This window comes from Papio anubis, chromosome 17, assembly GCF_008728515.1.
Source record: "Papio anubis isolate 15944 chromosome 17, Panubis1.0, whole genome shotgun sequence".
NCBI lineage: Eukaryota > Metazoa > Chordata > Mammalia > Primates > Cercopithecidae > Papio > Papio anubis.
The window spans coordinates 70,390,105-70,405,050 of NC_044992.1; the positions used below are offsets into that span (position 1 = coordinate 70,390,105).

Below are 14,946 nucleotides of genomic sequence, written 5' to 3' on the forward strand. Positions count from 1 at the left end.
GCCTCCCGGCATCTCCCTAACAGCGCTCGCCCTGCCCTGGAGCCGTCAGTCCTGCCGGTGGGACTCTGCGTGTGTTCACTTTTACACTCACCCAGAAGTGGCCCTAGTGTTTGGTAAACGGCAGTTAAGAATGGAAAAGCCTGTCGGGCACGGTGGCTCATGCCTGGAATCCCAGCACTTTAGGAGGCCAAGGCGGGTGGATCACGAGGTCAAGAGATGGAGATCAGCCAGGTGCAGTGGCTCACGCCTAGAATCCCAGCACTTTGGGAGGCCGAGGCAAGCAGATCATAAGGTCAGGAGTTAGAGACTAGCCTGGCCAACATGGTGAAACTCTGTCTCTACTAAAAATACAAAAATTAGGCGTGGTGATACGTGCCTGTACTCCTAGCTACTTGGGAGGCTGAGGCAGGAGAACTGCTTGAACCGGGGAGGCAGAGGTTGCAGTGAGCGGAGATCATGCCACTGCACTCCAGCCTAGGTGACAAAGGGAGACACTGTTTGGAAAAAAAAAAAGAAAAAGAAAATGAAAAATAATAATAATGGAAAAACCACAGCCTCACCCATGTAACCACTGCACCCAGCGTTGGTGTCAGATCACCACCTCTCCAAGCCTCAGAACCCCCTCAACCGCTGCCCAGACTACAACGCAAATGCCTTCAGATACAGCCTGGCTGGCAGGAAGGCCTCTGGGTCAGCAGTGTGCCCCACTCTGCCACCCCTTTGGTTTGGGTCCAGGAGCTGCCTCACCTCACTTGTTCTTACTTGGCTGTCCTCATTTTGGGGTGTCCAGCCAAGCCCCTAAAGAGAAGCGAAAACATGATGCCCTGTGTTTGGTGGACACCCTGGGGTGGAGAAAGCTTGCTTGCTTCCAAGTTGCTGAAGGGAGAAGTGGGGAGCCACACACATCAGGTAACAGAGCTACAGAGCAGCATTCTCAACAGGACCCGAGGCACTGCAACCCGCCTGCGCCCCAGGGTGCATTCGGCCTCTTGGTCATTCGGCCTCTTGGTCACCCATTCACTAGGGCTGCTCTTGCCAAATGTAACCTCCTGGACACTGGGCTCCCTGCAGGGACCTACCTGCCCCTCCTAGCCCAACCTCAACTTCCAGGACAGGTAGAATCAGCGAGACCCTGGTGGGGATGTACCTTTAAAAAAAAAAAAATCAAATGAAAAAACAAAGACCCAGAACTCACAAAAACAGAGTATTTTATTGCACCAAGATCGTGGCAACATGTGGGGCTCCCAGGCCCCTAGAGAGGAGGTGCAGAGGACGGGACACAGACCTCTGCATATAGACAGGTACGGCCATGCAACCAGGACACAGGGCAGGTGAGTGAGAGGACCCGGGAGAGGCAGCTGCTGTACGCAGGCCCCACTCCCTCCAGCTCCATTCCCAAGCACAAAATTAAACAGACCCAGATCCTAAGTCAACCAAGTGACTGCTACGACATAGGCTTGGGTTATCGATATTTACTTACATACGTGCACGTGACCTAGAATTTGAACTCATCTTTTTTCTGGGCCTCATCTTTTTTCTGGGCCTCATCTTTCCCTTCCCTGTCTGCTTGATGACTTCTTTGGAGGGAAGGGACGTGACTCTACCCGACACTGATAAACACTGCAGAAAGTCGTCTCGTGCTCACCACTGCCCAAGAGTTAACGAATGTATGTTCCTCAGGAAAAAGTTTTACAGTTGTCTAGTGGAGAAGGGAAGAGACTGATTTGGAGGAGAGAAGAGAAAGAAAAGGAGATAAATTCTGTGCTAGCAGACAACTAACATTTTCAACTGTAGAACATCACATGAAAAACATGGCAGAGGGAACAGTTCACACAGGAATGCAAGTCACCACCCCGAGAAGAAAAGGAACACACCCTGCCCGTGAAGGCATGTGCTTTCCCTCCCAGATAAGTTACGAAGCCAGAGCACAGAAGCCGGGCCCTCATCTTTAAACATTCAGAGATCGGTCTGCAGGAGAGCAGAGGGCACCCTGACCAGCTCAAGGCAGACCTCCACTCACTGCTGCTGGGACAGAGGTGGCCACAGGAGCTTGATTCTCTCCCGCCCTTCTAAGTGAAACGTAAAAACAGAAGAAAATCCAAAGAGACACTCACCCACATGGGGAAAAAAAAATGTATCTTCCCATATGAAAAAAGCAATTCCATCTACACAGCAGTAACCACCCAGGCCCCAAGCATGAAGGCAGGATGCTAAGCTGCTTCAGGGAGAGGAGGTGCAGACAGTGAGGCAGCCACCCAGGACAGCAGGACGCCTCTGGCCCAGCAGAGCCACATTGAAGGAGATGTAAGTCCAACACCACGTCCATCTCCACCTGCGACGACTCCGGGAGGAAAGGACGGGGACAGACCCAACAAGGAAGGATGTTCACGGTCACCTTCACACTTCCCACTACTATGAGGGCATTTGTCTTTTTCTTGAAAATATCACCTTCTCTGAGGATTTCCTGTATTTATTAAATTACAAGTTGGCAGGCACAGCTTAAGCAAGATAGAAAAGTAATCTTCTTGAGTTATACAATCATTTAAATTCCAAAGCACTCACAAAATTGAGCAAACAAAGCCACTATTTGCATATTTGGGAAAGGAAACATATTGCTAATGGAAGCCACAGGACTGATCAAAAATAAATGTTTTGTATTAAGTAGTAAAATAAATGGAGAATTCTACCCCAAGGCCTCCACCTCAGTGAAGACCTGTGGGGTATTGCAGCTGCAAGGGAAGCTACAGCACAGTCGTCTCAGAATAAATAGCAGCCTGGAAAGCAGATGTATTCGCAGGTAATACCGAGGCCTCCTCCGACCCCAAACAGCCTCTGCTCTCCAGGACAGTTGAGAGTTACTCACAAGGAAGGGCTGCACAGTAGGGCCACCCTCTCGAGTTCCATAAAAGGGAGAGCTGGCTGGGTGGAGTCGGCTCTTCCTTTCTGAGGACAGGTAAGGCCAACAGTGGAAGGGGCCCCACCGAGGAAGCAGGGGAGGGTGGGCTCAGACACAACGGTGGCGCCAGCCCTGAGGAGCAAGGGATGGCTCGCCAAGAGCCACCAGCCATGCACCAGGAGATCACCTGGGGGACGTGTGGCCACCGTCCCCCACTCTCTCGATAGCCCCAACCCGGGGGGAGCAGCCTCTGCCAGCACAGACCACCGTCTATGAACACAAGAAGGCACAGCCCGGCGAAGATGTCCAGCAGGCGTGCAGCCACCTCTGCTCACACACACACTGTCGTTTCTCTCGCAGGGCTGGTCAGGAATGTCACCAAAGAGGTTCCGATATAGAGAAGCCTCAAAGCCTCTACGTCGGGTGGTCTGTGGACACTAGTACCGGGAGAGCTCCTACCGTGGCAGGCTCACAGCGCAGCAGAGCCCACACAGAGAGCTCCCTCAGGTCCAGACGGACAGCTCCCAGGAAGGGACGCCTTGTCTCCAGGAGGCTGCGGAACAAAGCACAGCAGTCCTGACAGAGAGAAACGGGACCACAATCTTCCCACTGCCATCCCTGGGTATGAGTCCAACCCAGGAACCCAATGCATGGCATCTCGATGCGGCTGGCAAACCCCACACACTTCTGCAAGTGACTAGGACACGTGCCAGATATATACACTACCCACATCCTACACACACCCCACATATGCCCTTCTCCAAGTGACCAGGACACACACCACAGATGCCAGGTGTACACACCCCACACCCAATACACACTACACGCACCCCCTTATACACACGCATCCCACACATACCCTTCTCCATTCAAGTGACTAGGACACACACCACAGACGTGTCCACACCAGACATACACCACCCAACACACATGTGCCAGATACATAGCCTACATGCATCACACATATGCATGCCACACCCCACCACACCCCCTGTACACAAACACAGCACACACACCCCCACCTCACCCGCACACCCACACCCTCGGAACCAACCTCCTTCCACAGAGGCACAGTCAACGGCGATAGCTGAGGCTGGCAGCCTTTGCTGGGTGAGTCACAGACCAGAAGTTCCGTCGAGTCTGAAGTTTCTGAAAGGCGTTGAAGTTTCTCCTCTTCTCTCTCTTAAATTTTTTAATTTTCTTTTCCTAGACCAAGAATCACAGGCATCACAGTTCCCAAAAAGGGCTCTTTCCTGGCCCACGGGGCTCCATACTGCATGCAGGTCACCAGCTTCCTGCACACAGGCCAGGCTCTCGCGAGCTCTCTGGAGACCCACTCTTCACAGTGACCCCTGCGCACAGCGCCCTGCTGTCCCCCTACTGATGAAGGGGCGGAAGCTGCAAGGATGCATTCCCTGTCCATGGCCACATGCCCAGACAGGCCTGGGCAGCCTGGCTCTTCTCGCGCTCAGCCACTTCATGCCACTGCCACCACCTCCAACTGCCCCGGCCCTAAGCTGAGCCACACCGCCCTGCTACCTCAAGCCTGTGGTCAGCATCACACATCATACCTTCCCTCGGTCAAACTCTTCATCCCAGTCATCAACCACGGTCTCAGTCTGGGCCAGTCTGCTGTCTTCAATAGCATCCTGACTGACCGCCGACATCTTGCCATCCCAGGTCAGAACTACCAGGCAGACACAGGGCTCAGCACGAGTGCAGGTTCCCAGGTACCCTGAGGCTTCACTTCAAGAGTGTCATTTACCAACTAGTCTACCCATAATTAGTCAACAATTTTGAGTGCCACCTTGTGGTGAACAGAAGGACAAGAGGAAGATGGCTCGACGTCCGTGTGTGGTCGGTCAGCACAGAACCCCCAACACCACCCTCTTAGCTAAACGCTAAACCACGGCCACAGACTTCAGTTCTCTCTAAAACCATGCCCTCGTCTGAGAAACAAAGATGTCATATTCGGCCTCAAAGTCTGAATAAAAACATGCTCTGAGTAAGAAGTGACATTACCTAAGTTGGAAGAGCTTGGTCACTCTGCCCCTTCCCTACCCAAGACCCAGCATGTGCTGGGTTCCTCACCCTGCCCCAACCCTCAGAAGCAGCTGTTCTGGATCCTGCCATGGACAGAAGCCACCTTCGTGCCACGGCCGAGGGTTTAAAGAGGATTCCAGCCAGTGTTGAGATTCCTCTTCCCATTCTCAAAGCCGAGCGATGCCTGCCCTCCACACTCACAGTACACCAGGATCCATTCCACACCCTTCCCTCCTCCAAAACCAACCAATCAAAGGCAAACAGAAGTCCTTCTCCAAACCAGTACCTTTTCTCCCATAAGCTTTATCAGATGAGTATTTGAGCAGTTCCTGGACCACATCAGACTCTCGCTCTCCATTCCAAGACACAGGAGGGGCCTGGCCCAGCCCTGCAAGAGGAGGAGCCAAGAAACATTTACAAACGTTTAAAATAACCCACTGGGGAAGCAACCACACACCTTAAATTATAGCAGAACTTACAGTAAGTGGATGCCATTTTTTTTTTTTTTTTTTAAAGACAGGGTCTCACTATGTTGCCCAGGCTGGTCTCAAACTCCTGGGGACTCCTACTGGCCTCCCAAAGTGCTCCCAAACTGTAATCCCAAAATGCTGGGATTACAGGCATGAGCCATGGCGCCCAGCCTAAATGTTTATTTACTAATGCTTACATGCTTAATTTACTAATGATCTCACACAGTAGAGAAGGTTGTCCAAGTCAATTCATAAAAAAGAAAACATGGAAAATAACAAAAAGCTAAAAAGCAAAAAAAAAAACCCTTAAAACCCCTTTAACCAGCAGGGTAAGTCCTCAGTCTGACAGAGGGAGGGACGAAAACTAGATCTAAATGGAACCCACTTCACCTAAGGGAGAGGCCCGTGGCCCAGAACCAGCCTGACACCTGGACGACCACAGGGGTGGGGGGAATGGCCAAGCTTGGCTGCTGCCATCAGGGACCCCGACCTCTTAAGCCCTGTCCAGGGGTAACCTGGTCCCTGTCAGCAACACTACACAGGTCCACCTAGCATGTCGGGACCAGGAGAGCACTCACCACCCTCATCGGGTTCCAGAAACCCTTTCTGAACTAGTCCTCTGGCCAGCTAGCCACATAGCCCCTGGAATATACTCACCTCCCTTCACACAAATCTAACCTCATTTCTCCCTGCCTCTAATTCCTCAGTGAGCTCCAGGCTAAGTGTCCCCTACCCCTGCACAGTAGCTTCCATAGTTCCCGTCTCATCCACAGCCCAGGGACGTGGCCATGCAGAGTAGCCTGCCTGCTCCCAACATGCTGCGCCTCCTGCCCTTGGGCCTGGTATCCTGCTCATTTAGCCATTCTCCTCAGGTGCACAGGACTGAGAGTGTATGGGGCCAGGTGTTCCCCCTCAGAGCCCATGCAGCCCCCAGTGCGCAGTGCAGGGCGCACTGCTCAGGACACACAACTAGCACCTGGCATGGACCCTGGCGCACTACAAGTGCTCAAGTGATGTCCCTTGAATTCCTGCATTAACAAGCCAACTCCGCTTTGCTCCAAGGATGGCACGGAGCATGGCTCTGGCACCATGTTAGTGCAGTACTTCTGAGAGCATGCTGGCCAGCAAACACGGTTGGCACTTGCTAGCACCCGCATTTTGCAATTTATTTCATACTATTTCATTTTTATCGATAAATTCCTTTCTTAAGAGTTGGATAAATACAAATCAGTCTCTAAGGTCTTGCTGGCCCCTGGATGCACTGCCATCAGACCTTCCAGACTGCAGCGGAGGCCTCACTCAAACTCGGCCCGCTATACCAAGCAGCCAAGACTTTCTTCCCTTCACTTAACAAATGTGTTCTGTGGCAGGTGCCTGCCAAGGCATGCCCCAGCCAGCCCTAAAGAAAACAAAAGACCCTCCAATTGGACAGCCCCAAGGACAGCCACAGCACACAGGTCCCCAACAGCAAGCGCACCATGCTATGTTCTGAAAGGCCCAGCTACATAGAGGGAGAGGAGGATTGAACCCAACTCTTCTAAGTGCAACCATCACAGAAAAAAACTCAGGCTGGGAGTTCAGGGAGTCATTCCATGAGAAGCTGTAGACACGAACAGCTTTGAATCAGAAGATCCACTGGCGTTCACAGAATGTTTTAAACCTCATGTGCGCTGTAACCGCTCCCATGGGGTTTTTCAGTCAAATGCTTTTGACACAGGAGGAAGCTTCAACCCCATCACCCAAGGGAACAGACTCGTGGCGGCGGGGGGTGAAGGTTGGCAGGGTCCCGGGGACCTCCACATCTTCTCCCAGACCCTCCCAAGCTCAGATGCAGGAGGCACTGCTCTCAGCTTGTGCACTCCCTAATACCCCCCTCGCCCAATGCATACCCATGTGGTCCTGCACCCCCTCCCCTGGTGCATACCCATGCGGTCCCCAACCCCTCGCCCAGTGCATACCCATGTGGTCTCCAGGACACCAGCCATTCACAGATGACGTGTGGCTGCTGGACTCGGGGACAGCAGCATCTCGGGGCTTGGTGTTCCTCAGGACTTCGAGATGCCCATCCTCTTCTACCGCCCGCTGTGGCTCCTGCTTTCTTTTTTTCTTTTTCTTTTTCCTTGGAGACTCTTCCATGGTCTCTGGATCACCATCACCCATGAGAGAGCAGCTGCTGGGAAGTGAGAGGCAGCAGTCAGCTCTGAGCAAGTTGGAAGGGGAGCAGGAGCTCACAGACTCCCGCCTGCAACATGGAGAAGGTGCCACCCCAGCTGTGACCCAGTGCACGGAGCTCCCTGCAACATTCTTCCCCCAACACGCATTAGTGGACGCTCCACACGCAGCCATGGAGACAATGGAGGGAAAACCAGTCATGTTTCTCATCCTAACTGAGCCAAGCCCGTCGAGGCTAATGTGCAGGCTACTGTGACCTGATGAAACTGCAGAGTCTGGCCTGGCCTGGGTCACCTGATCCAGCATCCTTGGACGGCTTTGCACATACAATGATGGACACTACTGTCCATACCACTGTCACTTCAAGGACCAATCCACTGGTATTTATCAGAGGAGTCTTTTGTGTTTTTTTTTTTTTTTTAAAGACAGGGTCTAGCTGTCACCCAGGCTGTAGGGCAGTGACGCAATCTCAGCTCACTGAAACCTCCGCCTCCTGGGCTCAAACCATCCTCCCATCTTAGCCTCCTGAGTAGCTGGGACCACAGGCATGTGCCACCATGCCCAACCAATTTTTGTTTTTGGTAGAGAAAGCGCTTTGCCGTGTTGCCCAGGCTGGTCTCAAACTCTTGGGTTCAAGTGATCCGCCTGCCTCAGCCTCCCAAAGTGCTAGAATTACAGGTGTCAGCCACCACAACGGGCCAGAGGAGACATTTGCTCACATATTCACATTTTAGAAAACCACAAAAGCAGACTACATTTCCAGATCATACCTACGTGGGGTTAGAGGTAGATTCTGTGGTTTTGCTTCGTTTCTTGGCAGAGGTACACAGATGCCACCTTGCTCCTGCCCTTACCTGTGCCAAGGTGGGTCCTGGTGCAGGCCACCTTCTTCACCAAGACCCTCTGCTCCCTTCCTCCTCCGCTTCCTGCTGCTCGCGTGGTGGCCGTCCGTAACACATCCCACCGGCTGCCCGTTCACCTGTGGCTGTGTGCCGTCTTCCTGCCGTCTGACAGCGGGCAGCTGGGCCTGGCCCTCCCTCTTGTGCGTGGGGCTCCCAGGCTGTCTCTGTGTCTGCCCCTCCTGCAGGGCGGTGGCAGCTGTGTCCTCTGGGTGCTTTTTCTTCTTCCTCTTCCTCTTCCCGTGGGGAGCCGCAGTGGCCTCCCTGATGTGCTGTGGGAGGCACGTCTCTGAGCCTAGCCTCTGGAGCTCTCCCAGGAAGGTCTTTTTCTTCTTCTCAGAGAGGCTCCGGGGGGGCTCGCTGGCCTCTGGCAGCTGGTGTGGAAGGGACACAAGGTCCTCGTTGACCTGAGGCAGGGCCGTCGAGAAGGAGGAGCAGCTCCGTGGTTCTGACATCCCTGGGGGCTTGGGGGTACTGGACAGCAATGTGGGGTGGGGGCTGAAGGGGGGCTGCAGGCAGCTGGATGATTGGGGAGCAGGTGACACAGCCCTGTGGGGACAGCCAGGAAACAGGGAGAGGATGTTCTGAAAGACCCAGCAGAGCTGTTCCTTCTGTTCACCCTCACTCCCCTCCCTTTCACCTAAAAATCTGAAAAGGCTTTTGCCCTGCAGTTTTCAGATACACATTAAGTTACACGTAAGTTTGAAAGAAAGCTAACAATTAATTCGACATCTATTTAAATGCAAAGTTGGCCGGGCGCAGTGGCTCATGCCTGTAATTCCAGCACTTTGGGAAGCCGAGGTGGCCGGATCACCTGAGGTCAGGAGTTTGAGACCAGCCTGGCCAACAAGGTAAAATCCCATCTCTACTAAAAATACAAAAATTAGCCAGGCATGGTGGCACACGCCTGTAATCTCAGCTACTTGGGAGGCTGAGGCAGGAGAATCGCCTGAACCTGGGAGGCAGAGGTTGCAGAGAGCGGAGAGCCAACCCCTCCCCCCCAGCGAGAAAAAAATATGAAGAAAAAAAAAAAAAAAAAAAAAAAAAAAAAAAGCAAAGTTACCTACGTGGTAGGTTAATAGGTGCAGCAAACCACCATGGCACCTCTGCAACAAACCTTTACATCCTGCACATGTACCCCGGAACTTAAAATAATTGATCCCTAAGATTTAAAAAAAAAAAAAAAAAGGCAAGCCAACACATGATTTTAAAAGTCATTTTTTTTCTTTTAATAAGGCAAAGTTAATAAGAATAGTTCCATGCCTTAGTTTCTTGTCACCAAGCAGTTCAGATATTTTTGCGAGCACTAATATTTTAAATCTTTAATACAAATGTGTTAAGGGAGGAAGCCTTCACTAAACAATAAATGGTAAGGAAGAAAAAAAGATCCCGTGAAGATTTATTCTCCAACCTCTGAAAGTCTCAGGGTGTTCCCAAGCAGGAAATGAGCCTCATAAGGCAGGCAAGTGTTGAGTTGGCCCTAATGACACCTCCACATTAGCATCATTAGGACACTGAAAGCGGGACACAGATGTGTAGAGCAGAATCATGAGCAAGGCATGTCCGGGACAGGATCTAGCGCCAAACCCAGTGAGGCTCTCTGAGCTCCCTCTTGCCAGCTATGTGTCCCTAGGAAAATTAACTTCCCACTCTGAACCACCATGTTCTCCTTTGTCAATGAGCTGCGACCACAAAGCCCACCTCCCAGGGTTCCTGAGGAAAACGGGACCCCCATCATCATCTAAACAAACTATAAGGGCCATGACAGCCGCACGACGTTTGATTACCCTGTCTTCTGGAATCTTTTCAAAAAAAGCTTATAAGGCAAGGAACGAAAAACACCCAAACACTCAAGGCCCTCCCACGCACACAAATCTTATGCTAGGTATAGGGTAGAAGTGTCTTTGTGCGTGTGTATGTGAGAGGAGAGTAAGGCAGAGGCTGTGGGTGACATACAGTCATACCTCACCCTCATGCAGCACTGGAGATTCTAGAACTAGAACCCAGCGCCAAGGTCCCCAGTACAGTCCCCACAGGCCGCCTCATGGCTCACCCCATCTTTCACTGCTTTCTTCCCCACTCCCACCGGCTTCCAGACAGCCATTGACCAGTGACTCTCAACTTCCTGCCACTCGAGGCACCCAACAGACGCAGGCAGCCCCTGCGGACCAAGGCCTATATGCAGAGGAAAGGGACTGCATCTCCAGCAGGTGTGTGCAGAGGAACCCGAGAGCCCTGAGACAGTTCTTAACCCACATGATGCTAGCAAGCAAGACACCCCAGAAAAAATGCACAGGACTCCGAGCTCACTCAAGGCCTCTCGCCAAGGCCTTACCTCACCTTTCTCTTCGACTGGGAAGTACTGTCATGGGGCTGGTAGGGATACAGGACAGGTCAGTCTCCAGCACACCATGTCATCACATGGATGTCGCAGACAGACCACCAACAAAGACAGAACTAAGACATCGGGACTGCAGAGGCTGAACTGCCTTCACTACCCAAAGCTCCTTCACCACAGGGGAACACAGAAGAGGGGGACCTTGGTCGGTGACGTCCCCCCGTACCTCCTGGCTGCCCAATGCTTTGTCAGTCCTGTGAGGCTGGTGATCCGTCCAACTCCTCACCAGCCAAGCACACGCAACCACAGGGAGAACCAGTCGGCACCCCGAAGGTCCCAGCCCGAAGCTTACCTGGCTCTACGGACGGGCCAAGTGGAGGCAACGACGGGGTGAGAGGTTTTCATGGGGTGGGTGAGGTCGGAGGATGGTGAGGGGGGAGGTGGACGGAGGTCATTGCCGGTCGCCCTCCACAGGGTGCTGGCCTGCAGTTATCGACATAAATAAAAACTTGGTGGTCTAAAAAAGGTTTCCGTGAGTGAAGAGGGAAAACAAAAGTAACAAAAAATGAAAATAAAAACAAAAGAGCCCAGAAAGAAAGATGAGGGGACAGAAGAAGACAAAAAGGGGAGGTGAGGGGCAGGGGAATGGTAGAAGAAGAACCAGAAAAGTATTTTTGGTTAGAAACAAAAAAAAGGAAGAAATTTTAAACAAAAATCTCAGCACAACAATCACATCCTCGTGCCGTGGCTGCCTTCTAAGCTTCCTGCTGCAGATGTGCTGGGCACCCCACTCGGCTCTGCGCTTCCTGCCCGTCCCACCCCTGCTAGGGAAGTGCGCTGGTGGGGCTCACCCTCCCTCGGGTTCAGTCAGGATCTTCCGCCTACTGTGAAAACAGGGAACTGCTACCTTGCCCAAACCTCCATGAGTCACATGAGTATCACCAGATCATCAGGGCTCTCTCAACACCCCACACTGCCTTCACCCCAGGATAGCCATTCTTTAATTGCAAATAGTTGGGAATGACTAAAAGACACTTTGTTCCTCTGACATGAGGTAGGCCAAAGTCCCTGGACAATGTTCTCACTCCCTCCAAACCCCAACCAAGCAACTCTTGGAGCTCTCCTGATACACAGCAGTGGCGAGACCCCCACACACCCACCTTCTTGGCAGAAAGGGCCAGTTTTTTGGCTGGTGGAGGAGACATGGTGCTTGCAGGCTCAGCGGTGGCATTGCTCAGGACAGGGGACTTCAGCTTCACCGTCTTAGAATCTGCTCCACTTGGCGGCGTTTTGGAGTGGCCAGCGGTGGAACAGTTTGTTTCCTGAGAATCGCAGAGATGGGCCGCTCCACTCCTGGCGGTCTGGGGGGCCTTGGTGGAGTCGCTGCTGGCCGAGTGCTCTGGGCTGGAGCTGCTGGAGCCTCTCCTGTCGAGGCCAGTGCTCTCGTCATTCCTCTTCAACCCATGCCCGTTGGCAGTGGCTGTAGCCAGGAGCTTAGGTGAGGTAGAGAGGACAACATCCCTGCTGTCCCAGGAGCCCTGCCTTTGGCTCCCAGATCTGCTGCTACTCGAGCTGCTGGTCCCAGGCAGCCCCTGAGCAGTTCTGGGGGAAAAGTGCTGTGGAGGAGCTGGCTTCTTCACCTTCTTTCCAGGGTCATCTAGGATAGTCGGGATGTGTGTGGGTGTCTGGGGGAGTTTGGGGGAAGGGGATCCTGAGGGCAGCTTTGGAGGAACATAGCCGTTCTGGGATTTCAGGCCCAGGGTGGAGCCATTCCTGGAAATGGGCACGCCAACCTCTTCAGTGATGTGCAGCTTCTTCATTGTCCCAGAATCCTGTCGCTAAGGAGAGCAAAGCAGAAAACACAACTGAGGAAGCGGTAAGTCCCAGTCGGGCCACGCCTTCATAAGGCCACAACGCATCTTAGTAGTGGGCATGGCCTCTGATTAGCATGCTCAAGACAAATTATTTATGTGGACTCTTGGTAAAGACATTGTGGCTTCTTTGAACAATTCTGGTGTTTTGTGACATCCCAAGGAACTGGGACCACAGGCGTGCACCACCACACACTAATTTTTGTATTTTTGGCAGAGACAGGGTTTCACCATGTTGGCCAGGATGGTCTCAAACTCCTGACTTCAAACAATCCACCTTCCTCAGCCTCCAGAAGTACTGGGATTACAGGTGTGAGCCACAGCACCTGGCCTGAATACATATCTTTATGGCCATCTTTACTACAAAACCAGTACATTTTCATCAAGATTTGAGAAAGAGAAAAAAGTATAAAGGAAAAAAATTTAGCAAAGTCCCGTCACCTAAACATATCATGCATTAACATTCTAGTGCTTTCTTCTTTAAGTCTTTTCTTTCGAATGGTTCTGCCCTGAAGAGTTGTGTCCCAGTTTTATCTTAATGCTATTACCTCAAGCATCTTTATGGGCGATAACTCTCAATAAATGTCTTTAAGACAGGGTCTTGCTCTGTTGCCCAGGCTGGAGTGCAGTGGTGCAATGATGTCATCATAGCTCACTGCAGACTCAACCTTCTGGGCTCAAGAGATCTTCCCACTTCAGAGGCACAAGCAGCTAGGACTATAGGAGTAGGCCACCATACCTGAATACTTTTTATTATTTTGTAGAGATGCGGGGGGGTCTTGCTATGTTGCCCCGGCTGTCCTTGAACTCCTGAGCTTAAGCAATCCTCCCACCCTGGCCTCTCGAAGTGCTGGGATTATAGGCCTGAGCAACTGCAACCTGCCTGTCGGCCGTCTTTGACGTTTTACTATATATATACTATATACTACTGATACATATTAACTATATGGTTAATTTATATAAGCTATATTGTCTCCAATTGTTGAAATTAACAATACAGTACAGTATATGTGTGCGTATCCTTTACCCTTCAGAGCACTTATTACAACTGCATAGAAATAACTTATTATTCTGTATGTAGATGCTGAATGTCGGCCTTCCCCTGCTTAACTATGAGGCTGTACCCTTATCTCTCTTGTTCCCACTGCAGCCCTCACCGGCAACTCAAGGGTCTGGTATATAGTCTATACTTAAAAAATATTTGTTGACCTTTTCCTGTACTTAGTACGCCATGCTAATTTTCTGGAAATGGAATTACAAGGCTATAAATATTTTCGTGAAATCTGATGCAAACTGCCAAACTGCTTTTACTATACTCCAGCAACATCTATTTTTCAAAACATTTGCTAATTTGACACTTGTTTGGGCTATTACCACTTTAACATTCATATTCTCTGCATGTGCACTAGAGTGATCTCCACTTGAATGAGAGCTTATGTTTACAAATGTTAACCATTTGTTGACAATATTTGTTTCATTTGTATTTGTAATAAGTTCTGTACAAAAATGTACATCTTAGTCGATTCATAATTTTTCTATATTTTATCCCTCAATTTTAAGCATACAAAGTCTCCTTCCCTCTACCAGAGGTTAAGAATTTACCTCTATTTTCTTCTGAGTTTTGTTTTGCTCCCTACATTCTATTCTTTGTTAATACTGTTTTCTAAAAGGAATTCATCTTTCCACTGCACCCAAAGCCTTTTCACTGGTTGAACATTTCCATACACACTAGAACTTGCACCACGTCATTCAGAGTAAAATGGCTCTTGTCTGCTTGCAGTGTATTTGGAAAATCACGTTGGTAATGAAAATGTTCATGGTCAGTGAAGCGCCCCCGCAGGTGTGCCTGACACAGGGACTCTCCTTGAGCCAACCTCCACCCTCGGGCATCACTCTGCCTGTGGAGTTCCTGTGGCAAGTGAGGCTTCCTTTATTTTTGGGGGTTTTTTTTGAGACAGGGTCTCATTCTGTTGTCCAGGCTGGAGCGCAGTGGCACACTGATGGCTTAATGCAGCCTCGACCTCCTGTGCTTAAGCGATCCTCCTGCCTCAACCTGCCAACAGCTGGGACAACAGACGTACATACGGCGCCTGGCTAATGTTTGCACTTTTTTTTGGAGATGGGGTTTTGGAGATGGGGTCTATGTTGCCCAGGCTGCTGCTTTTTTTTTTTTTTTTGAGATGGAGTCCCACTCTGTCGCCCAGGCTGGAGTGCAATGGCACAATCTCAGCTCACTGCAACATCTACCTCCCAGGTT

General features: G+C 51.1%; 1 protein-coding gene across 7 annotated transcripts in view; it reads right to left on the minus strand.

Moving 5' to 3' along the window:
- Positions 1-1,191: 1,191 nt before the first annotated feature.
- The window catches only part of USP36 (ubiquitin specific peptidase 36), a 43,521-nt gene continuing 29,766 nt past the window's right edge, over positions 1,192-14,946 (minus strand). For 4 of the 7 annotated variants that reach the window (XM_009191363.4, XM_009191365.4, XM_031657837.1 and 1 more), the window contains 8 exons: positions 11,979-12,656; positions 11,171-11,301; positions 8,436-9,029; positions 7,368-7,582; positions 5,226-5,327; positions 4,468-4,583; positions 3,951-4,102; positions 2,455-3,472 (listed from right to left, as the gene is read on the minus strand). In XM_009191363.4, coding sequence (XP_009189627.1) covers positions 3,971-4,102; positions 4,468-4,583; positions 5,226-5,327; positions 7,368-7,582; positions 8,436-9,029; positions 11,171-11,301; positions 11,979-12,656 — 1,968 coding nt within the window. In that variant the 3' untranslated portion in view covers positions 2,455-3,472; positions 3,951-3,970. Of the gene's footprint in view, positions 3,473-3,950; positions 4,103-4,467; positions 4,584-5,225; positions 5,328-7,367; positions 7,583-8,435; positions 9,030-11,170; positions 11,302-11,978; positions 12,657-14,946 lie in introns of all 7 variants that reach the window. The other 3 variants (XM_009191368.4, XM_009191364.4, XM_009191367.4) reach the window with 3 other exon arrangements.